Genomic DNA, 23,678 nt, shown 5'->3' with positions numbered 1-23,678 from the left:
CCATTCGCCACAGAGTCATGGCGACGTCACCACGGCGCCTGTGCCAGGCCAGGTGCACTTTGAGGCCACGTGAAGTGTCGAAGGCTCGCTGACAAGAGGTCTCGGGACAGACCCAGGTGACACGGGTCGGCTGACTGAGATTACCTTTAGATGCACCGGCTGTACCCCCTACCGTGCCAACTTGCTGCATTTTATCCGCCCGGCGATGCGCTCGTTGTTGTGAGCGTCGCTCCTCTACCCTCCGTTGTTGCTGGAGGGTGACTGCCTCCAACTGCCCAGCAGCAGCGTCCTTCACGAGCATCACAGCATGGGGCCCTGATAGCAATTAAAATGTCCGAACCGTGTCCAGGTTGAGTATATTATTGGGTCACCGTGAATGTGAGTAGGCACCCATACGGTACGACACGTGGGAGTCGGTAGCGTGCAGGGCACCCAGCAACCTGTTTGGAGTTTTCTTGATCGCCCCCAACGTAATCCGTTTCGTGGCTTCCAAACCGTGGGGGGGTCACTCGAGGCGCAAAGTGCGCGACGCGGGTCGCGCCGCGACGTGCCACGAGCGAGGCTACACAAAGATAAAAGACAAAGATCCCCCATGTAGCCTTAACAGACTGGAGGGGCAAGTGCTGTTAGCGAGCACCTATGAAGGCCGGAACGGTACACAAGGGGGTGGGTGGGCCAGCACCACGCCCGACCGCCTTTGTCTCCCCAGTGGCGATGTTTACACACCGCACCAGGTACTCATTTGAGGCTGAGCCGACCTAGGGGAAGCCCGGGACCGGTTCAGATAATCGTCACTGGTGTTGGCCGTGAGCGGGAATCGAACCCGGGTCGCCGGGTTCATAGCGCAGCGCGCTAACCGCTACACTACACACACACACGCACGCACACGCACACACACACGCACGCACACACGCACAACTATGCAATTTGCATTTTTTTTACGTTTTTCCTCAACGTGCAATCGTGAGTGTTTGCTGCGTAAAAGTAATAGGACGCGTGAGTCACAGGGAAGAGGATGCGTACATGGCGTATTGTTTGTAAGTATTTTGCTTATTTTATTTTATATGCGGACATGGTCGGGCATAGGCAGACAAGAGGAAAGTCCGAAGTCTACACCTGGAGAGGGGGGGGGGAGAAGTCAACAGCGTGGGAGACTGGGGAGAGTTCCACATCGTGTGCAGCAGTAGACGAGAACGAGATGTGTGTAGCGTAGCAGTTAGCGCGCAGCGCTACGAACCCGGCGACCCGAGGTCGAGTACCTCTCATTGCTACTAGGTCGACTTCTGCCTGAGATGAGTACCTTGTGCGCTGCGCAAACATCACCACTGGGGAGACAAAGGCGGCCGGGCGTGGTGTTCGCCACCCACCCACACGTATGCCGTGCCGGCCTTCATAGGTCCTCGCTAACGGCCCTTGCCCCAACAGTCTGTTCAGGCTATACGGGGGATCTTTGTCTTTGTGTGTATAATGGAGAGCGGTGGTGTCGTGGGTAGTGCACTCCGCTACGAACCCGGCGACCCGAGTTCCATTCACGCTCACGACGTGGGTCTCTGTTGCGCTGTGCAAACATCACCACTGGGGAGACAAAGGCGGCCGGGCTTAGTTTTGTCCACCCACCCCCACGTGTGCCGTGCCGGCTTTCACAAGTGCTACTCGCTGCGTCTCGATGAGTCGTTGGTAGACGACCCGCACGGCGTCGTTGACTCGCGGGGCTGACGTGGGAGCAATGAGCAATCGCGCTCGTTTTTGCGACTTCGCGCTATTCTTAGCCAATGTTCCACGCGGCCCTGGCGGCTCATACCCCCCAACCCAACCCACCACCTTCACAACGTCCATCGACAGGACCTTGGTCGACACGTGGTGGTGACACACGGTGTCGTGGGGAATCGGTTAACTGCTCTGCGCCCTAGGGCGGGTTCAAACTTTCAACGTGACATTTCCCGAAGCGTTTTATGCCCCTAGATCACAAATAATGTGAGTGGATCGTCACGGTCATACGCGAGGTGGTAGAGCTGTCTAGCTGTCGATTTTAAAGGGTGTAGAAACGGCGTGAGACGTCGACGGAGTGTAAAGCAGAGACGCCCAACGGCCCATTGGCTCATGGGTTATAGGGGCAACTAGCAACATTTAAACCCATGGCACGTTCACAGGAAGCGGGGTAGAGTCGATGGTATGATGTACGGGGAGAAGAAAACTGGAAGCGGAAAAAGAGATGAATAAAATAATGGGAAATGGGAGGGAAGAGGTAGGAAAACGATTGGGAAACACGGAAACAAGGGGTCGGTAAAGATGAGGATAGGAAGAAGGTTGCTACATCAGGGCATCGCACGGAGCAGCGTCTGTTTTCACAGGGGGCGGTGGAGGAACGCGGAGTGGGAGTGGCCACATAGAAACCACGTGATTTTTTACAGGAGGCTTGAGCGGATTGAGAAGTGTAAATGTTGATTGTTAGACCAATCAAACAGTGGTTGGGTACGCGTAGAATGATTTCACGCGATTAAGGGTTTGTGTGAAAACGCGGTCGGAAAGGATGAAAGTGCATAATGGGGGGGGGGGGGGGGGGTTAGATTGCGTAAATATATAACTGTGTCGTTAAAGCCGCCACCACCCGACACAGCCAATTAATAAGGGTTGATCATATATGCATTGTCTTTGAAACTGATTGGTCCAAACCAGAGACAGCTTTTTGACGTCCTCTGGTCTAACACCGTTTGAGACGAGGCTCGAAAGAAAGCTGAATCTCGGGTGGACCAATCAGTTTCAAAGACAATGAATTTATTATCAGAGTATGTGTTTTTTCTTTTTCTTGGTTCTTTCGATAAAGTCACGGAGAAGGGAAATAATAAAATAATAAAAAATAAAACACAATAAAATACAATTCTCACGACGTTTCGGCCACAACGCAAGCAGCCGTCCTCAGGTTGACCAGTGTAATACTTATAATAATGCATGGACACACACCGATGGATTGTATATCTACTTGTATGTATATATGTTTATGGGCGGACAGATATAGGTGGCAGTCTGTTTATCTGTGTGCGTGTAGCGAGGGTTGAAAACCCGGTGCTGGGTTTTCAACCCTTTGCCAACCCCCACTGACTAATGTGGTGAAGTATGGTCAACCCCCCCCCCACCACCCCCCCACCCTCGATTGACACTGCATGGGGGAGGCTTTCATCCAGGAGCGGATTGAATAGAGGTTGTTAGAAACTTTATTATGCCAAGTTATTTTATGGATGGATCATGGTAGGTGAGATTGTGGCAGTTAAATGATTGATGGATAACACAATATGGATTAACAGTGGATAATGTTATATTTTTATTGATGCAAACACCACCTTGTTTGTCTTTTCGGTGGGCAAGATGTATAACGCGCATCTTTAAAATAATTTAAATTACAGAGCTGTGCCACCATCACGACGATGATGATGATGCAGCTGCTTTTATTGTTGGTGATTTTGTGAATGAATGATCATGCCACTGCTCATGACGATGATGAGTGGCGAGCATCCTATTGATAATTCTGCTGTGGATGCTGCTGCTAATGATCATGTTGATCATGTTGATGATGTTGATGATGATGTCACTAAGAATGCTGCTGCTACTCCACCCGGTGCTGGTGCTGGTCGATGCTGATGATGGTGATGATGGTGATTATTGTTAATGACTCTCACTGACAATACTGCTACTGTTGCTGCATCCGATGCTGGTTGCCGTGGACGAACGTGATGAATGCATCTGCAGCCGCAGACTTGTATCGCCCCCTTCTGTTGCTGCTAATCGTGGTGGGGATGATGATGATGAAGACGGATGGCGGTGCCGCTGATGCTGCGTGATGACACCGTGACTGATAAGCGCCGATATCTACAGTGATCGTGACGATGACGAAGACTACGACGATGCGATAATGCAACCATGCTAACACATCATCGAGTATGTACGGGTATGTTGAACTTCTTTCGCACCGTACGTAGCCAACCGTACTAATCGGAGGTGGTGGTGGTGATGATGATGACGGCAGCGGCGGCGGTAAACCGCCCTAGCAGAGCAGGTCATCGGTGTTGCTGATGATCGAGGCCTGGCCCCCGCTCTGCTGCGGGTGGCCTTGGGCCCCCTCGGCCGACTCGTCCGGCGGGCCCCGGATGAGCGCGTGCCACGCGGCCACGGCCCTGCGGGGCGACGCCAGCACGGCGGTCCAGTGGGCCAGCGCTGCTCCGCGACTCCGCGGGCCCAGCACCACGTGCCCAACGACCTCGGCACGGCCCCCCGTGCCGGGCGCGCGCTCAGCCACGGTCACGCGCACGGACACATTCTGTGGTCGGCGGGAGATGGTGGGGGGGGGGAGATGGGGGGCGGTGGTGAAGCGGTTAGCGCGCTGCGCTACGAACCCGGCGACCCGAGTTCTATTCCCGTTCACGGTTCAACGCCACCGACGGTTATTTGAACCGATTCCTGAGCCTCCCCTAGGTCGACTCAGACTGAAATTAGTAATTGGCGCGATGTGTAAACCTCACCACCGTGTTTGTACGTGCGTATGTGTGTGTACGTGTGTGTAGGTGTGTGTATGTGTGTGTGTAGGTGTGTGGGTACGTGTGTGTCTACGTGTTTGTGTAGGTGTGTGTGTACGTACGTGTGTAGGTGTGTATGTACGTACGTGTATAGGTGTGTGTGTACGTACGTGTGTACGTGTGTGTAGGTGTGTGGGCACGTGTGTGTCTACGTGTTTGTGTAGGTGTGTGTGTACGTACGTGTGTACGTGTGTGTGTACGTACGTGTGTAGATGTGTGTGCACGTGGGTGTGTGTGCACGTGTGTGTGAGTGCTGTGCGGAGAGAGGCTCACGGGGAGGCAAGCGCGCGGCACGCTGAACGTGAAGGATTCGTTGTAGACTGGGCTCCTCTCGTCCTTGCGCACAGCGGTGCGCACCTTGCTCATCTTGCGCCCCCCCTGAAGCAGGTAGACCTTCACGTAGGGGTCTGCGCGCAGTGGGACACCACCGCCACAATAAATAACACCACCAACACTCCACCACACAACCCCGTATAGCCTTAACAGTCTATTGGGGCAAGTACTGTTAGCGAGCACCGAATGAAGGCCGTAACGGCACATGGCGGGGATGGGTGGCCAGCACCACGCCCGGCCGCCTTTGTCTCCCTAGTGGCAATGTTTAAAACCGGTCCAGGTACTCATTTGAGGCCGAGTCGACCTAGGGGAGGCCCAGTTCAGATAAGCGTCACTGGTATTGGCCGTGAGCGGGAATTGAACACTCACCAGTTTAACACGTAGGCTTTCGCGACCAATATCATCCATAATAAAAACATATATATATTGCTGTGGTTTTTCCACCTGGTGATGATTGCTTGTGTTGCAATCGAAACGTCGTGATTAGTTTTATTTTAATTAATTTCTAACTACGTGACTTACCGAAAGAACCAAAGAGTATGGATTCCTGCAGTCACGAAAGCCTCAAATCAAGATGGATTTCACTGTTGAACTGCAGTCGATTGGCTCCATACTCTCCTGCCTACAGAGCTAATTAGTGGGGGGGGGGGGGGGGGGGTTAGGGCGTGTTGAGGGAGAGATGCCGACTCTCTCCTGCACCCCCAGGCTGCGCGTCCCCCCCCCCCTGCCCACCGGCAGAAGCCTTGTGCCCCAGCCACACGAGATGCTGCGCCTTCACCACCACCACGGTCAGCCGCTCCGCTGTGGGGAGGTAATTCAGCGAGAGGCGGATGTCTCCACAGCGCTCGGCCGCCTGGGGGGGTGGGGGGTGTGTTGGAAGGGGTCGGGAGGGGTATACACTCTATAACTATATTTTTATTTTTTACCAGGTAAGGCCAACTGAGCTGCTCAATGGGCCTCAACGAAGTGGCTTATCGTCACGTGGAAACTTACAGGAGCCAAATACTCTGAATGCGTGACGTTGATTCTAAAATGTGGAGGGGTGGGGGAGAAACAGGAGGACCCGGAGAAAAGGGGAGAGAGAGACACGCAAACTCCAAAATGTACAACAGGCGTCAGGGTCGGGATCGAACCCACGACCTCCTGCACACCAGGCGAGGTAGTTAACATCTCCTAGCCACCGTGGCGCCCAGATGAGAGCAGAGACGAGAGGAAAAAGAAGCCATCGTTATTTGTACTGGACGGACGGAAGGGCACACAACAATAAAATGCAACAACGATGTGAGAAAATTAAAGAACTTACATGCAACGGTGATCGTGATAAGAACATACCTGTCAACCCATACGGATTAGCCATATTCTTGTAGAGTGAAATTGAGTGTTCAGGTCAAAACGGCGAACAGTCGTTTCAATGCGGGCAAAATAATAGTTGTCTATTTGTGTTTCTCTCTTGTGATGGGACTTTGTAGGATGAACGTTGAGACTTATAAAGGCACGGGGTGACCAATAAGATCTGAATTGGTCTGTAATAAGGTAGGGCACTGACAAGGGGTTGACAGGTATGTAAGCGTCACATCGTTGAATTGTATATCGTTAGTGACAACATTAAGGATTGAAATAGTGCTTACTAAGTGGTGTGATGAATGGAGGAGAAACGTGGGCATTGATGGGGAGGGGGGTGGGACTGAAAAACTCAAAAGTGCGAAAAGAAGCGTGGAGATAATGTCGCTTTGAATGACATCGAGAGACGGAACGAGCAATGACATAGAGAGACGGAACGAGGAATGCACGGATTGGAGAACGCACGAAGGTTCAAGGTTAATAAAAGTGGCCTCGGGCAGGAGACGATGGCGGATGGTGAAGAATCGTTACGGGGAGTGGCCGTCAAGCTGACACGTAACGCGTCCCAGGGGACGTCCAGCAAGGAGATGGAAGCGAATAAATCAGCTCGCGTGAAGCTGCGAGGTGGATCAATGCATCTCGAGATCGTGAGAGATGGAGTTGGGGCTTGGGGCGGCCCAGGCAGTAGATTGGATCATGGCCGATGATGATTGTGAACAACAACAAAATATGTGTAATAATAATATCTCGTGGCAACCCAACGTCCCACAGGCTCGCAGCGCCCTCGCCTGGCCAGACTTGCGCAAGAAGAGCCAGCTGACGAACGGCGCAACGTGGAGTTCCAATTCAGAGAGGTGCAGCTGCGCTTCTGGCGGGCGACCCCCGGGGTCTCCGGACTCCCGCGATCGCCCGCGGTGTCCCCCGGAGGCCACTCCGGCCTCACCCTCACACCGCACGGCGGAGAGGTGGAGGCGGCCTTGCTGCAGGTCGCCTTCTTCCATCGTCACCGAGAACTCCTGGTCCAGCTCCACGGTCGAGTTTGGGGGATCTGCAGCTGAGATCTGCGCGCGTGTGCGTGGGAGGGTGGGTGATTTCGTTTGCGCATTGCTCGTAGAGACGAGGAATCGTAGCCGCCTCTACCAGATGAAGGGGAAGGCCTTCCGAGTGTTACATTTTAAGAAGTCAACTCTGCCCTTCGCAGCACTGTACACTACCAACAAAGGGAAGGACCCCTGGACCAGATGGTATAACCGCGGACATCGTCAAAGAAGCAGACTCCGTTGCACAAAATGTTTACGCAAATAAAATTCTGAGTTCATTGAAACGATGCCTCGATCGCTATCATTCGAATCATCATCTCACCTCACCACATCTACTCACCTGCATTCTGTCCACCCGCATCGAACCACATCTCACACAAGCATCACCACTCCTCACCGCATTACATATCAGCGCATCAACTGCTCACCTGTACAGTCCAACCAAATCCTTCCACGTCCCACCTCACCACATCCCACTGCATCACACCGCATCGCACCACACCTCACCACATCACGCCGCCCATCATCGCACCTCCCCGCTTACCTGTTCGGTCATCCACACCTCAACACACTTGACCGCACTGCCACACACACTCACCTGTACGTCCGTCCACCCTCATCAAACACCACACGTCACATTCTTAGGTTTTTTTCGGTAAAGTCACGTAGGTAAAACATTAAAATTAATAAAAGTAAAATACAAATAAAATAAAAACCACGACGTTTCGGAGGCAACACAAGCTTCCGTCTTCAGGTGGAACCGTCACAGCACGATATTTTTATTTTACTTTAATTAATTTTAATTTTTTACCCACGTGACTTTACCGAAAACACCTAAAAATATGAATCCTTGCAGTCACGAAAGCTTCAAATCTAGAACCACACGTCACACCGCCTCGCCACACCTCGCCACTCACCTGCGCGCTGTCGCCCAGGTGAGTGGCTCCGCTTTGCCCCAGCAGCGTGAGCCGGACCCTCCACGGAGCCGCGGCTGCGTCCACGGAGCCGCGCGCTCCGAGCAACGCGAGCCGCAGCTCCGAGCCACCGCCACCGCCTCGCTCCCCCTTGCCCGCATTGCACGGCCACCTCCACCCTGGGATCGCACTCCCCCATCTCGCCGCCGCCGCCGTCGTCTTGGAAGCCGAAGTCGGGCGCCACGGAGGACACGGAGGAGACGGAGTCGGCGGAGGCGGAGCGGGAGAGCGGCGTGGGGCCTCGCGCCCGGCCATCGGAGCCGTCCATCGCCTCGTAGCCGTGGCGCAAGAAGAGGACGCGCAGTGGGGATGTCGCGCAGGCGCGGCGCTCCCCGGTCTCGTACCAGCGGTCCGCAGACTCGTCAAAGGATGGACGCTGTGGGAGGAGGAGGAGGAGGGTGGATGGGGGGTGCACACAGCGGTATTAATCTTGAGTCCAGCACGGTGGGATCCCGGGACAAGTTGGGATGAAGGCCGCAGTGATCGGTGAACCAGAGACGACGTTGGTGTTTTTGTCTGTTGTGTTTAGTCGCTGCTGCTGCTGCTGCGGTGCTCGCGCACCACGGATCTGCCGTGCGAAAATCGCCGGGCAAATCGGCGAAACAAATCTAATAAACTGAGCACTCAGAGCGCGTGCCTAACGGGCACTGCGGGCGGGCGGGCGTTTTTGGCGCTTGAAATCCGTGCTTACAAATTGCCCCAGAGGGTGGCTTCTCGTTTGAATTTCTACTGTGAAAGAAACGGCCACCGTGTTCCAGCAGCGTTGTTCTGCATTGGGTAACCCCCCTTCCCGCCCCCCGGGGATAATTGGCGAGCTAGAGAATAAAGGGCTGGGGTGGTGTTGCCGGGCATTCCGCCTGCTCCTTCGCCTGCCAACTCGATCCGCCGTCGATACCTTGTGGCCGAGTGTTGACGATGCCCTCTCTACTTTCGCGGTGGTTTTTTTGCGTGCAAAAAATACAAACGGTGGGTGTTTGACACTTTACTGCAATTGTGACGCTTCGTGCCCGGTGGCTGTTTAGTCATGTTAATAGGCTCTGGCAGTGACACTTTAGAGTGACTATGAGAGGGGTGGGGAACCCGCGATCCGTGGGCAACACACGGCCCGTGACCTCGCTTCATATGACCCATGGCGACATAAACGCCCAGCGAACCATATTATCCAAACAGTTCCCTGATATATGGACGATGAACTTCTTTCACACCGTACGTCACTAACTGTGGCGATCGGAGGCACGGGGGAAGGACAACAAGCTAAAGACAAAAAGCTGTTTTAACTAAATATGTTTTCAATCGAGATGATTTCAAAGTGCATAGCTCCAGTGGCTTCCTAACATCAGAAGGAAGAGCGTTCCAGACGGCCGCAAAAGCGCATCTGGAAGCGCCACGCGACGCGGCGACCGTCTTTGTTCGATCGCCACTCAAAAGCCGCCGATGCGTTTTCCGTGTTGTACCGCGGGTTACTCGGACGTTTCGCTCCGTATTTTGGGAGCTTCTCCAGCACCTTTGTCACGAAACGTCGGACAATCTTGCCGAACAACACGCGGTACAACCGGCAAACATATGCAGGGCATACACACAGCACGAGCGTGAACGCCTAGGACACCAGTGGGGGGAACTCGGCTGCTCCCATTAGTCATGTCGCTACGAGATCCTGCTTATCATTGATGCAAAGGGGGGTATTGTGGGTTAGTTTTTTGTAGAACTTCTTCAATCCCCTTCGCCTCTGTCTACCCAGCAGTGTCAATGGATAGGCCCATACAGGTCGTGTGTGGTGGGGGTAAAGTGTGAGGCCTCCCACCCCCTTACAAGACATTCTGGCCAAATCGCCTCCTAGATGGGCTCTCTGGAGGGCATTGCTACAAGTGCAGTGTATGGCGACGAGTGGGTGAGACAGACATGGGGTGGGCACATTTTCATTCGTTGCATTTCACCAGGGCTCTATAATGCCAACCGCACCACGCCACCGCTGCGTTGGATAATTACTTGGAGGGGGGTGCGGGGGCGTGCGAACCTCGAGTTGGGCTACTGCTGAGATCCTGGGTTCAAATCTGAGTGTCACTGGAGCGAGATGATGGCCTCAGCCTGGTCACCCAATGTCTATACAATGAAACAAAAAAACTCGTAATTTTTAAAAGTTGTTTTCGAATTGACTTTGCTCACGTGAGAGGGCATTTCAAGAGGGTATTACGCGCTATTAATAAGAGGGCCATTGATTGTGGGAGGGCATAAGCTGTCAAGACATTGTAAGAGTGTGGCAGTGCAGTAGGACGAGACAGCAGTTTTTTTCTTCACACCTGATGACGATTGCTTGTGTTGCAATTGAAACGTCGTGAAAATTGTATTGTTTTATTTTAATTATTTTATTATTTCCCTTCTACGTGACTTTACGGAAAGAACCAAGAATATGAGACAACATTTGTAGAGGCTACTGCGGTGGGAGTCGGGGGGCGACGGGAGGAAGGGGAAGGAAAGGGGGTCACTCACCTTGCCGTGGGGCCGGGACCCATCGCGGCCATACTTGGCCTCCAGGTAGCGGTGATCGAAGTTGGGGAAGGGCACGGGGGTCGGCCGTCGGCCCTTGCGGAGCAGCTGCCACGCGCTCGTCGCGACGGTCACGATCAGAGCCACGGCGCCCAGGGCCACCACGAGGCCTTCCCAGCGCGCGGGCCTCTCAGTCACTACGGCACAGGCAGAGGAGGGGGAGGGACAGGCAGAGGGGGGGGAGCACAGGCAGAGGGGGGGGGGGCAGGCAGAGGAGGGGGAGGGACAGGCAGAGAAGGGGGGGGCACAGGCAGAGGAGGGGGGGGCAGGCAGAGGAGGGGGGGCACAGGCAGAGGGGCAGAGAGGAGGGGGGACAGGCAGAGGAGGGGGTAGGCAGAGGGGGGGGGCAGGCAGAGGAGGGGGGGACAGGCAAAGGAGGGGGGGGGGGGGCACATACTTTGTGTGCCTTCTGGATATATATAATTTTGTTGTATTGATATATTTATTTTAAACCATACTTGATGCACAAATTGAAAATTAAAAACTCGCCGGCAGTGTGCGACTGTGGTCATCCAGAACGGACGGTGACAACGTAGAACGACGCGATGCGCCGATTCGCAAATACGAAGGAGACATCGCAGCGATACAACTCCGCTCACACAGTCATCTGCCTGGACCACCTGAACGTTAAATTGTCGTCGTTGCTATGCATCTACATCATCCATACGAAAGAAGAAGATTCCTTTTAAATGTATACTGTAGAAATATTCCACAATTGTGGAGCATTTTATTTTAAATAAATGTCGCCATCGTCCTGCCAACTATTTATCCAGGAAAGCTACTAAGTCTAAAATGTTTTGCAATGGGATGTTTCAACAATTCCATGTTTCACGTGCATAACGTATTGCCTGCCGCCGTACGTGGCAGGAAAGCCAAGTTCCCGGAGAAAACTCGCCGTGCCCCCGCACAGATGGATTCGAGAATCGCATTGCTGCACTGTAACTTTCGGGGCCAAATCGTAGCTCAGAGGTTTTTCGAATGTTACAAGTCTACACGCTTGGCGACCTTAGCCTGCACAGCGACATATTAAAGGAGTACACCACATTTCCCGACATCATCAATTGTAAATTTAAAAATCTATTTGTCTAATGGTGATGATCGTAATTAGTTAATTCTAATGAACCATCGTGATGATGACCGACTTATGATCATGATCACCACCTAACTATTCATGATGATAATATTGTACGTATGGTGAACTTTTTTATCACAGCAAACCCCGCTATCCAGATGCAATCGCGATGACAGACTTCTTCTCATATCGAATTCCTGTTCATAATAAACTATGGATGACGATGGTAATTCACTCATGGTGATAATTGAAGCTTGGCGTGATGATGACGTGTGGACGAATGCCAACAAATCGTTAACTCACCGCTCTCGTGGTTCCACAGAATTGGCGACTCCATGAGTGGCTCCTTGCTCTTCCGCCAGATATTACCCGCACTCCTCCTGGGTCTCCCTTCCGTGCCCCTCTTTTATAGATGAGCCGCGTTCACTTGGACTGGGGTGGGGAGTGGGGCACTGGAAAGTGCGGTGGTGGTGGTGGTGCAAGCCCGTTCTGATTGCTCACATAGACAGAATTTGCGTCCAAGAGAGAGAGAGAGCGAGCTAATGGGATTGCCTGTCCACGATTAGTGAATGCGAAACGGCCATTAGCGCTGATGAGACGGAGACTTGTGTTATATCACAGCGGCTGGCCTGAGATCTCAAAAGCGATGCGTCGTCATTACTTCACGACCCCTGTCGTTGCTTCGTCGTCGACATCATCGGCGATTATCAATTTCTGCCGCCGCACGAGGGGCCTTCTCCGCGCAAGACGTCGCTATTCCCCTTTTTGCGGGGTCCTACGACGCAACGAATTCGGGCAGCACCTACACGTGCGTTGGTGTCGTCGCCCCCCATCTCCCCGCGGCGAATGCATCCCCGCGGCGCGTTGCCTCCTTCGGCCGCCACTCGCGGTTGCTATTTTCGCTCCCCCCCCCCCCTGATAGCGACGTGCCCAGCCCCACGCTCAAGCCAGCAGACAAAATTGTGGCTTGAACTTGCGCGCGTTCCCAGGTGTCATTTAAAGTTTAAATTCAGTGGGCTACGTTGGTCGTGGGGTGAAGGTACAAATAAACAACAACAACAAAAGCACCAGTCACCTGACTAAGGATAAGTGTTGATGACAAAGATGCGCTTTGCATTCGTGCCACGAGCTAAAGCATCCGCGAGAAATCCCACCACCGCGTGCCTTGGAAAATGCCACGTAAAAGTAGATACTACAAAGCTACTTCTGAGATCCCTTCAAGTGCCCTCTTTAATTCACACTCGGGGGTGCTGCAATGCACCACGCATCCTGGTGCACAGTAATGTTCGTTGCATGACGGTTGTTTGTTACATTTAAGTGCAAAACCAGATGCTCTGATATCTCTTTTTGCACGCCATCCATTGGCGGACAGGGCTGAGGGCACAACTCTTACTGCATTCCAGAGCCCAGGTATAATCATGGGTGGTTCTAAAACTGGACGCAGAGGCAGAATCTCAGCAAAGCCACGTCTGTGAGCCACCCAGCCACTTGAATTATTATTATTATTATTGGTTATTGTTGGTTATTATGAGTAGGGACGAAGGAGCCAAAGGAGATGGACCCCCCTCCCACTCCAATTTTGTAAACCCAGGGCACTGCCAACCCCTTAACAGGTATCTTTAACCATTTCCTGCACGAACGATGGTGACTGACTGAGAGAAGCATTCATGGTGTTCAAAAAAGGTTTTAAAATCTGACAAATACTTTGATGAGTCGGTGGCACGGCCCAGCAGTGGTGACTCTGTTGGCAGTGACGCGGCACCCAGCGGAAGCGCGTCCGCCACTTGTTGCACGAGGTTCACGGTTCGAATCCCAGCGGCCACCCTGATTGATACGTCGGTGTGTGTGCGGATTAACCAGAAACGTACTGCGTGCACGTTAAAGAGCCAGTGACGTCATTGCGGAAGAGTAGGCCTTTGCGTGCCGGTGTCATGGTCCATATTTGAAATAAATCAGAAAAAACCTGCAAATTAATCAATTGGGATAACGCAAAGCAATGATTGCGTGCAACTGCGAAAGCTCAGCCGGACCCTCCTGAGTAAGAGTCAAGTGAGGCTGTCATGGCTAAAGCAAGCGTGAGTCTATACAGTACTTATAGCTGGGGGGGGGGGGGAACCATAAACATTTAAACTTATGAATATCGATCACCCAAAACATTTGGCCCTGAGGTTGATTAGGTTTATTTATAGGGGCAGGGTCAGCATGAACTTCTACATCACCGTAAGTCTCCTTCAACATTCATGATGTACGATCTCCATCTTCAGTGATCCAAGTAACTTTTTCACCTTGGGAGTGTGACGTTTCAGCTAATAGAAGGAAATTCCCACTTCCGGGTATACTACATATCACAAAATGTACAATAAACACGTGAACACAAACGAAACTGTTCTTTGGTGGCAAGGAAATTGAAATGCAGTACTGTAAATAAATAGATGATTGCATCCATCTGTGTGGAGCTTGCAGCGTTAGTCCCCCTCCCCCGTGTGTGTGGTGGGTTTTCTCCCAGGACGTTTCGTTTCCTTTCACACGAAGCCAACGCAGAAACCTCGTGGTAAAAAAGGAGTATTTGGGCTGGCTGAGGCTTTCCTAGGTAAAGGGCGTTGTCATAAATTGGAGGTGAGAGTGACGCAGTGGCTAAGCGCATTGCGTCACGAAGCGTACCGACTACGGCTAATGTCACTTTGAGTTGCGTCTGCACCCAGTCCCTCGAGGAGTCTCAGCACGATCCCACACTGACCAGCGTGGTGAAGTATGGTCAAACAACCCCAGATCGATCCAGCAGTGGACTGATAAAGGACGTCAAGTACAATCGTAGTCATGTTAGCCTGAGCTTTGTGCTTTTTTTCAACGTGTGACTTTAAATATTTGTTTTTGCGTAACTCAGAGTACGGTGGGCACTTAATCCTCAGCCCATCGACTCGTACCATGAGGCTCGGGCTATCGAATGTCGTTCGGAGCCACGCGCTCGCTCACTCTGTTCAATTATACACTTTTGCTTGCGAAGCAAGGCGAGAGAGAGACGGGGTAGTGGTGAGGGGGAGAGAGAGGGGGGAAAGGTTTGCGGTGAGAGGCAGAAAACTAGAGGAACTAATTCATTAAGTGTCCTTATTCAATTCCACCATAAATCTCTGGAGCCGGGCAGCTTAAATCACTGTGACTTGCGCGCCTGTGTGTGTGATGTGTTAGCGGGCTTGGGTCAGGGTTAGGGGATAAAGGGTTAGGTTATCTGAATGTAAATAAATAAATAAGGTTGTGTTAAATTTCGATTTAAAGCTTTCGTGACTGCAGGGATTCATCTTCTTGGTTCTTTCGGTAAAGTCACGTAGAAGGGAAGTAATAATATATTGTTTTATTATGTTTTATTTTTATTATTTTATTACTTCCCTTCTACGTGACTTTACCGAAAGAACCAAGAAGAAGGTTGTGTTAATTGCTGTTCTATGAATGGAATATTTTCTTCGGACCATGAATGTAGTTTGTGTTATCAACAGCCACGGTCTGTCCATTGCCGAATTATTTAATAATATATGGCACACTTTAATATATTTGGGATGGAGCGGTGGTGCAGTGGTTTGCTCACTGCACTCCAAACTCTGTGACATAAGTTCGATTGCCATCCACGGCTAACACCAGTGGACAGTCACACCTGCTCAGATCCTAGGCTCCTGTCCCCCCGCCTCCCCCTTCACCAACACGCACTGACCAGCGTGGTGAAGTATGGTCAAATGACCTCTATGAGCGACACGGCCAGGGAGCCATTCATCCAGCAGTGGATTGTCTAAGCGCCGCCAGTAGTTTAATCACTGACAATTATTGGAAACGCTCAAATCTGCTGGACGGCGATATTATCAGGAGATTGCAGTACAGCAAGTAGGTTCTTTAATAATTATATGCGAAGCATTTGAGTGTTATCCCCTCGTCGTATGCTTGCTGATTTTTCTCCGGGAACTCCGGTTTTCCACACACAGCAGGCCACTCCTTCATGGAATTTGGCCACACATCCCAATGTGTCAATATTTTCCTGGGTAAATGGCACTCAGTTTCAACCCGGGCTGCACAAAACACATTCCTGCGGAGGTAGCTGGTAAGGAACGTTGGGTTGCTCGGTCAATGGCCAGGGTCAACGGCGGCGTGCTGTATTCCGCAAATATGCCCGACTGTGAGGGCGGGCACAAGCCGGCGTGAGTAGGTTAAACGTTGAGTTTTATAAGGGCACCACGGGGTGACCAGCCCGTCCCCACCCAGCCCCACCCCTCCCACGCCCCACCCAGCCTCACCCTCCCCACCCAGCCCCTCCCCACCCTCCTCTCCCCACCCAGCACCTCCCTCCCCACCCAGCCCCTCCCTCCCCACCCAGCTCCTCCCTGCACGACGGAGGATGGACACAATAATCCCCTGTGGGCTGGTGTAACCAGGAGGTTCCTATCAGTATAAGCCCAAATCAACCCGGACTGCATCGAGAACCCAGTGCAACTCGGGCTGCCCTTGAAAGTACCGACCGCTGCTCGGGGCAATGCAAGCCCATGCAGGACGTGTGGGGACACGTGGCTCTATACGTTGTACACTGTTTGTTCCACTGCGTAGTGTGTGTGGATGTATGGATGTGTGTTCGCGCAGTGGTAAGCGCGCTGCGCCACCAACCCGGCCACCCGCTCACGGCCACCAACAGCAGTGACGGTCATCTGAACCGGTCCTGGGCCTCCCCTAAGTCGACTCAGCCTAATTTGAGTACCTGGTGCAGTGTGTCAACATTAGCACTGGGGAGACAAAGGCGGTCGGGCGTGGTGCTGGCCACTCGCTCCCTCGTGTGCTGTTCCAGCTTGGTGCTTGGGCTGGGAGCTCATGGTGGTAGTAGAGAGTGCTTCTGACAATAGACCCTACAACCGATGTAGCCAGTAGTCAAGACAGGCAGTATCGTGTCTGAGACAGCACAGACGACACTAGACTACAAGCGAGACGTCGCAGTACAACGTCTGAACCAGTACGGAGTCAAACAGTAAAGACGAGACAAACGCTACGAACAATGCATTTTTGAGCAAGACAATTGAGACGGTGCGGACAACTCGAAACGTCGTAGGCGGATTGTAAAAGTTGTGGCTTGGCTCTCCAACACACACAGTGTGCTTACCAGTAACGAATTGTCACGTTTTGTTTACGTGACACACTTTACTAATTGGATGTGTCGGGTGGTGGCGGGCTTAACGACGTGTTTATATTTACGCGATCTAACCCAAAAACCTCTATTATGAATGCATTGTGAACAGAACAATTGAGGTGCTACGAACAATGCATTGTGAAGAGGACAATTGAGGCGGTAGGAACAATGCATTGTGAACAGGACAATTGAGACGGTAGGAACAATGCATTGTGAACAGGACAATTGAGGCGGTAGGAACAATGCATTGTGAACATGACAATTGGGACGGAACGAACAATGCATTGTGAACAAGACAATTGAGATGGTAGGAACAATGCATTGTGAACATGACAATTGAGATGGTAAGAACAATGCATTGTGAACATGACAATTGAGGCGGTAGGAACAATGCATTGTGAACAGCACAATTGAGATGGTCGAACAATGCATTGTGAAGAGGACAATTGAGACGGTGTGAACAATGCATTGTGAACAAGACAATTGAGGCGGTACGAACAATGCATAGTGAACAAGACAATTGAGACGGTCGAACAATGCATTGTGAACAGGACAATTGAGACGGTGTGAACAATGGCTAAGGAATACACAGATAGACACAATGGGGTAAAAAAGCGATCACCCAAAGCCGGGGACGATTAATCAGATTGACCAACAGGGGGAGCCCGTGGACTACCGATTGATTTGTGCATCGGAAAGACTGCTTTCGTGATTGTCTGTCCTGCCGAACCGTGCTCAACCAATAGCCACTAAATTCGCCACGCCGGATCACCACCACCAACCCCCGGAGTCTCTGCGCTTTCACCGGAGTAGCAAAACCACAGCAGACCCTCCAGAAGCACTCTCGTGGCCAGCAGAATTTAAGAATCAACGCCACTTACAGCTCACCAACACCACACAGCTCACCAACACAGATACTAAACTCACCACTCAGCTCACCAACCTCAGCACTAAACTCACCACTCAGCTCACCAACACAGATACTAAACTCACTCACAGCTCACCAACACAGATACTAAACTCACCACTCAGCTCACCAACACAGATACAAAACTCACCACTCAGCTCACCAACACAGATACAAAACTCACCACTCAGCTCAACTACACAGATACTAAGCTCACCACAGCTCACCAACACAGATACTAAACTCACCACTCAGCTCACCAACACAGATACAAAACTTACCACTCAGCTCACCAACACAGATACTAAACTCACTCACAGCTCACCAACACAGATACTAAACTCACCACTCAGCTCACCAACATAGGTACTAAACTCACCATGCAGCTCACCAACACAGATACTAAACTCACTCACAGCTCACCAACACAGATACTAAACTCGCCACACAGCTCACCAACATAGGTACTAAACTCACCACGCAGCTCACCAACACAGGTACTAAACTCACATACAGCCCACCAACACAAGTGCCCACATCTCTACAGTTCTTGGGCGATATTGTCCAGGAAATATAAAAAAAACTGTTATAACAAACATTGTTTATGTTATCAGTGTGCAGTGGAATTCCGTAAGAAATAGCGCGGCTCGCTCAATGGACTTACTTGTCGGCGTGTGTAGGATTTGCGTGAATCTGACTTATCTGTGAAACTGTTTCATAGCTATATTAGTTTCGGCCATCACCCCCAACCCCCCGTGCACTTGTGCAAGTTTGTGGTTTTCGGATCAGGGATCGAGGAGACAGGGTGGTCGGGTGAGTCTTTTGTGAAGTGGGTGAGTGGTTGGGTGACCGCCTGGGTGGGTAGTTTTAGCAGTATTTATGGTTAGGTGGTGGCTCGTGAATGTGTGAGTGGTTGGGTGAGTGGTTGGGTGAGCGGTTGGTTGGATTGTGTGAGCGGTTGGTGAAGTGGGTGAGTGGTTGGGTGAGTGGTTGAGTGAGTGGTCTTAGGATTGTTTGTGTTCATGGTTAGGTGGGTGGTTTATGAATGTGTGAGTGATTGGGTAAGCAGTTGATTAGATTATGTGAGTGGTTTGTGAAGTGGATGGGTGGATGATTGTGTGAGTGGTTGATGAAGCGGTTGGGTTGGTGGGTGGGTGAAGTGAGTCATTTGATGGAATTTTTGAGTGTCTGGGAAACTCATACAATCGGCTCGTATGTAATGGTGCCATTGGCTCTTCTATTGAAATCATACAATATTGCGGAAGCGGATTTTTGACGAAGCCATGTGCGTTTACAGATATCCACGTGATTTCTGCAGACACTTGTAGCACAGAGGTGTCGCATGGCGTCAGCAACCCTAGAGTCCCAAGTAGCTCAAGAGTCCCCGGATTTATATATATTTAAAAAGTATGGGCAAACAAAACATCAACATGATTTAAAATTCAACTAAACATTGCTATATTTACATAGCAATCGAATGCTCTTTGTTTTTTTCGGTAAAGACACGTAGGTAAAAAAGTAAAATAAATGAAAACTCAATTAAATCACGACGTTTCGGGCGCAACACAAGCGTCCTTCTTCAGGTGGGGACAGCGTAGCGAAAGTACAATCGCTTCCCTACCTTACCTGCAGCTCTACTAAGTCATTTAACTACGGCTGTCTCTTATCCACATCTACGGCTGTCTCGCTCATCTCACTAAACGCCCGTCTCATCCCGTACCCCTCTCAATCCATCTCTTCCGTAATCTCACCGGGAGCTTATAACCTGCAACTGCATCCGATATTTCACCCAGGAGAATCGATTATGTAATGGAATCCCTAGAATTCTGGCTGGAAAAGTGAACTGTGAATCGTAATGTTGGTCGGCAAAGCCGTGCGCGTTTAAAAGGAAGCCCTCGAAATTCATCTTATGGCCGAGGAGGGAGGGAAGGGCTGTGGGGGGGGGGGCTGTTAAGAGGGGGGTGGGGGTTGTGGAGGTCGGGGTGGGGTTGTGGAGGTCGGGGGGGGGGCTTGAGGAGGTGGGGGGCTTGAGGAGGTGGGGGGGGTGGTGCTGTGGTGGGGGTGTGGTGGGGGTGTGGTGGTGTGGTGGTGGTGTGGTGGGAGTGTGGTGTGGGGGTGGTGGTGTGGTGGGGGTGTGGTGTGGTGGTGTGGTGTGGTGGGGGTGGTGTGTGGTGGTGTGGTGGTGGTGGTGGGGGTGTGGGTGTGGTGGGAGTGATGGTGGGAGTGTGGTGTGGGGGTGGTGATGGTGGTGTAGTGGGGGTGTGGTGGGGGTGATGGTGGGGGTGGTGTGGTGGGGGTGGTATGGTGGAGGTGATATGGTGTGAGTGATGGTGGTGGTGTGGTGGGGGTGTGGTGGAGGTCGTGTGGTGGTGGGAGTGTGGTGGTGGTGTGGGAGTGGGGGTGATGGGGTGATAATGGGGGTGATGGTGGTGGTGTGTTGAGGGTGAGGGTGGTGGTGGGTGTGGTGGTGGTGGTGTGGGAGTGGTGGTCGTGGTGTGGGAGTGGTGGTGATGGTGGTGGTGTGTGAGTGGTGGTGGTGGTGTGGGAGTGGTGGTGATGGTGGTGGTGTGGGAGTGGTGGTGGTGGTGTGGGAGTGGTGGTGGTGGTGTGGGAGTGGTGGTGGTGGTGTGGGAGTGGTGGTGATGGTGTGTGAGTGGTGGTGGTGGTGTGGGAGTGGTGGTGATGGTGGTGGTGTGGGAGTGGTGGTGGTGGTGTGGGAGTGGTGGTGGTGGTGTGGGAGTGGTGGTTGTGTGGAGTGGTGTGATGGTGGTGGTGTGGGAGTGGTGGTGGTGTGGGAGTGGTGGTGATGGTGGTGGTGGTGTGTGAGTGGTGGTGGTGGTGTGGGAGTGGTGGTGATGGTGGTGGTGTGAGAGTGGTGGTGGTGGTGTGGGAGTGGTGGTGGTGGTGTGTGAGTGGTGGTGGTGGTGTGTGAGTGGTGGTGGTGGTGTGTGAGTGGTGGTGGTGGTGTGGGAGTGGTGGTGGTGGTGTGGGAGTGGTGGTGGTGGTGTGGGAGTGGTGGTGGGGTGTGGGAGTGGTGGTGGTGGTGTGGGAGTGATGGTGGTGGTGTGTGTGGTGGTGGTGGTGTGGGAGTGGTGGTGGTGGTGTGGTGGGGGGTGAGGGTGGGAGTGGTGGTGGTGTGGGAGTGGTGGTGGTGGTGTGTGAATGGTGGTGGTGTGGGAGTGATGGTGGTGGTGTGTGTGGTGGTGGTGGTGTGGGAGTGGTGGGGTGGTGGGGGTGAGGGTGGGAGTGGTGGTGATGGTGGTGTGGGAGTGGTGGTGGTGGTGGAGTGGGGAGTGGTGGTGGTGGTGTGTGTGGTGGTGTGTGTGGTGGTGGTGTGGGAGTGGTGGTGGTGGTGTGGGAGTGGTGGTGGTGGTGTGGGAGTGGTGGTGATGGTGGTGGTGGGGGGTGATGGTGTGAGAGTGATGGGGGTAAGGGAGTGGTGGTGATGGTGGTGGGGGGGAGAATGACGCTGACGCACGAAGCCGCGCGCCTCATTCCTGCGCAGCGGAGTTTGAGAAACCGGCTCGGCCAGAGGCAGGCGGCCCCCCCCCCACTCCTCGCAACTTGTCGCTGCTGCGTGCAAGCCTCACGCAGAAGCAGCAGAAGCAGCAGCAGTCTTCAGCATACACACAGCAACAGCAGCAGTAGTCTTCAACTTACACACAGGGCAAGGGAACACAACAACAGCAGAAGCAGTCTTCAACATACACACAGCAGAAGCAGCAGTCTTCAGCATACACACAGCAACAGCAGCAGCAGCAGTCTTCAACTTACACACAGGGCAAGGGAACACAACAACAGCAGAAGCAGTCTTCAACATACAGACAGCAGAAGCAGCAGTCTTCAGCATACACACAGCAACAGCAGCAGTCTTCAACTTACACACAGGGCAAGGGAACACAACAACAGCAGAAGCAGTCTTCAACATACACACAGCAGAAGCAGCAGTCTTCAGCACACACACAGCAGAAGCAGCAGTCTTCAGCATACGCACAGGGCAAGGGAACACAACAACAGCAGCAGTCTTCAACATACACACAGCAACAGCAGCAGCAATAATTAGAAGATTAACACGTGGATGTCGACGCCAGAGGTATGTGTGGTATTGTGTTGTTGTTGTTGTGTGTGGTGTTGTTGTGTGTTGTTGTTGTTGTGTGTTGTTGTTGTGTGCGAGTGTTGGTTGATTATCAAAGGAGTTCTCTTTCACCCTCCTAGCTCTCCTCTACTCGCTGCTGTTGAGCTGTGTGGCGATGATGATGATGATGGCATGTGTCGTCGTGTTGTAACTGGGGGAGACAAAGGCGGCCGGGCGTGGTGCTGGCCACCCACCCCCCTCCCCCGTGTGCCGTGCCCGGCATTCAGAGGCGCGCAACTTCGCTCGCTGCACTTGGCCCAACAATCTGTTGAGGCTAGACGGGTGATCGTTGTTGTATGTGTGTGTGTTGTGTATGGTGTGTGTGTATGGTGTGTGTGTGTGTGAGTTGTGTGTTATGTATGGTGTGTGTATGGTGTGTGTGCTGTGTATGTTGTGTATGTGTGGTGTGTGTGTGGTGTGTGTGTATGTTGTGTGTGGTGTGTGTTGTGTATGGTGTGTGAGTGTTGTGTATGTGTTGTGTGTGGTTGTGTTGTGAGGGTTGAGTGTGGGGTGTGTTGTGTGTTATGTATGGTGTGTGTGTATTATGTATGGTGTGTGTGCTGTGTGAGTGTGTTGTTTGTGTTATGTGTGTGTGTTGTGGATGTGTTGTGAGTGAGTGTAGTGATGAGCGCAATGCTTCTCTCCACATGTGCTTGTGTAGCTGTGTGTGTGTTGTGTGTATGTGTGGGTTGTGAGTGTATGTAAGTATGGTGTGTGTATGTTGTGAGTGTGTATGTGTTGTGAGTGTGTATGTATTGTGAGTGTATGGTGTGTGTATGTTGTGAGTGTGTATGTGTGTGTGTTGTGAGTGCATGTGAGTGTATGGTGTGTGTATGTTGTGAGTGTGGCTGTATATATGTGTATGTATGTGAGGGTGTGTTGTGAGTGTATGAGCCCTGTGCGTGTTGGGGAATGTGACGGCATGTGTCTGGCTGTGTTGTGTGTTTATGTAAGTGTTATATAGTGTGCTACTGTACAGTATCGAGAACATGTTCTATTGCTTGTGTGTCAATATAGTGGACAGCATTTATAATTATTTAGAATGCGTTGTGTGTACTGCATACTGTACGTATTGTGTGAGTATTCAGTGCAGTATTTATAATGTACTTTTCAGTGTGTTGTGGTTTTGTGTGCTGTGCCGTGTGTGTGTTTATCTGGACATGTTGTAGACACCTACAGTACACACCACGTGTTACAACTACAGTACACACCACGTGTTACACTACAGTACACACCACGTGTTACACCTGCAGTACACACCACGTGTCACACCTACAGTACACACCACGTGTTACACCTACAGTACACACCACGTGTTACACCTACAGTACACACCACTAGCTACACCTACAGTACACACCACGTGTTACACCTACAGTACACACCACGTGTTACACTACAGTACACACCACGTGTTACACTACAGTACACACCACTAGCTACACCTAGTAAGGGTTGTAACCGACTGATATATCTGTGCATTGTGTGTGTATACAACGTCTGTATATACTGAATGTGTGTGTTCCTCCGGTAGGTTGACTCAGCCATAAATGAGTGAGTGTGTGGTGGGATCTGATCACACCCCAGCCCCCTGGTGTGCCCTGTGTAA

At 52.0% G+C, this 23,678-nt stretch overlaps 2 protein-coding genes across 3 annotated transcripts in view; one reads left to right on the top strand and one right to left on the bottom strand.

Moving 5' to 3' along the window:
• Nucleotides 1-1,130: 1,130 nt before the first annotated feature.
• Nucleotides 1,131-12,402, bottom strand: LOC133351371 (synaptotagmin-12-like). The gene is given in 8 exon segments (XM_061566516.1): nt 1,131-4,312; nt 4,842-4,975; nt 5,634-5,754; nt 7,031-7,303; nt 8,200-8,346; nt 8,348-8,632; nt 10,744-10,937; nt 12,176-12,402. Coding segments are annotated over 8 exon segments (1,461 nt in total). The 5' UTR covers nt 12,210-12,402; the 3' UTR covers nt 1,131-4,039.
• Nucleotides 12,403-21,318: 8,916 nt separating this feature from the next.
• The window catches only part of LOC133351547 (phosphatidylserine synthase 2-like), a 35,552-nt gene continuing 33,192 nt past the window's right edge, over nt 21,319-23,678 (top strand). Inside the window, exon 1 of one of the 2 annotated variants that reach the window (XM_061566850.1) lies at nt 21,319-22,027. The gene's annotated coding sequence lies outside the window, so the exon portion shown is untranslated. Of the gene's footprint in view, nt 22,028-23,588; nt 23,675-23,678 lie in introns of those variants that run through there. The other variant, XM_061566851.1, reaches the window with a different exon arrangement.

The sequence above is a fragment of the Lethenteron reissneri genome, chromosome 37, assembly GCF_015708825.2.
Source record: "Lethenteron reissneri isolate LAM-NWPU_2019-01 chromosome 37, ASM1570882v1, whole genome shotgun sequence".
Taxonomy (NCBI): Eukaryota; Metazoa; Chordata; class Hyperoartia; order Petromyzontiformes; family Petromyzontidae; genus Lethenteron; species Lethenteron reissneri.
Note: the sequence above shows the minus strand (reverse complement) of the source record. Positions and strands in the feature narration are given on the sequence as shown.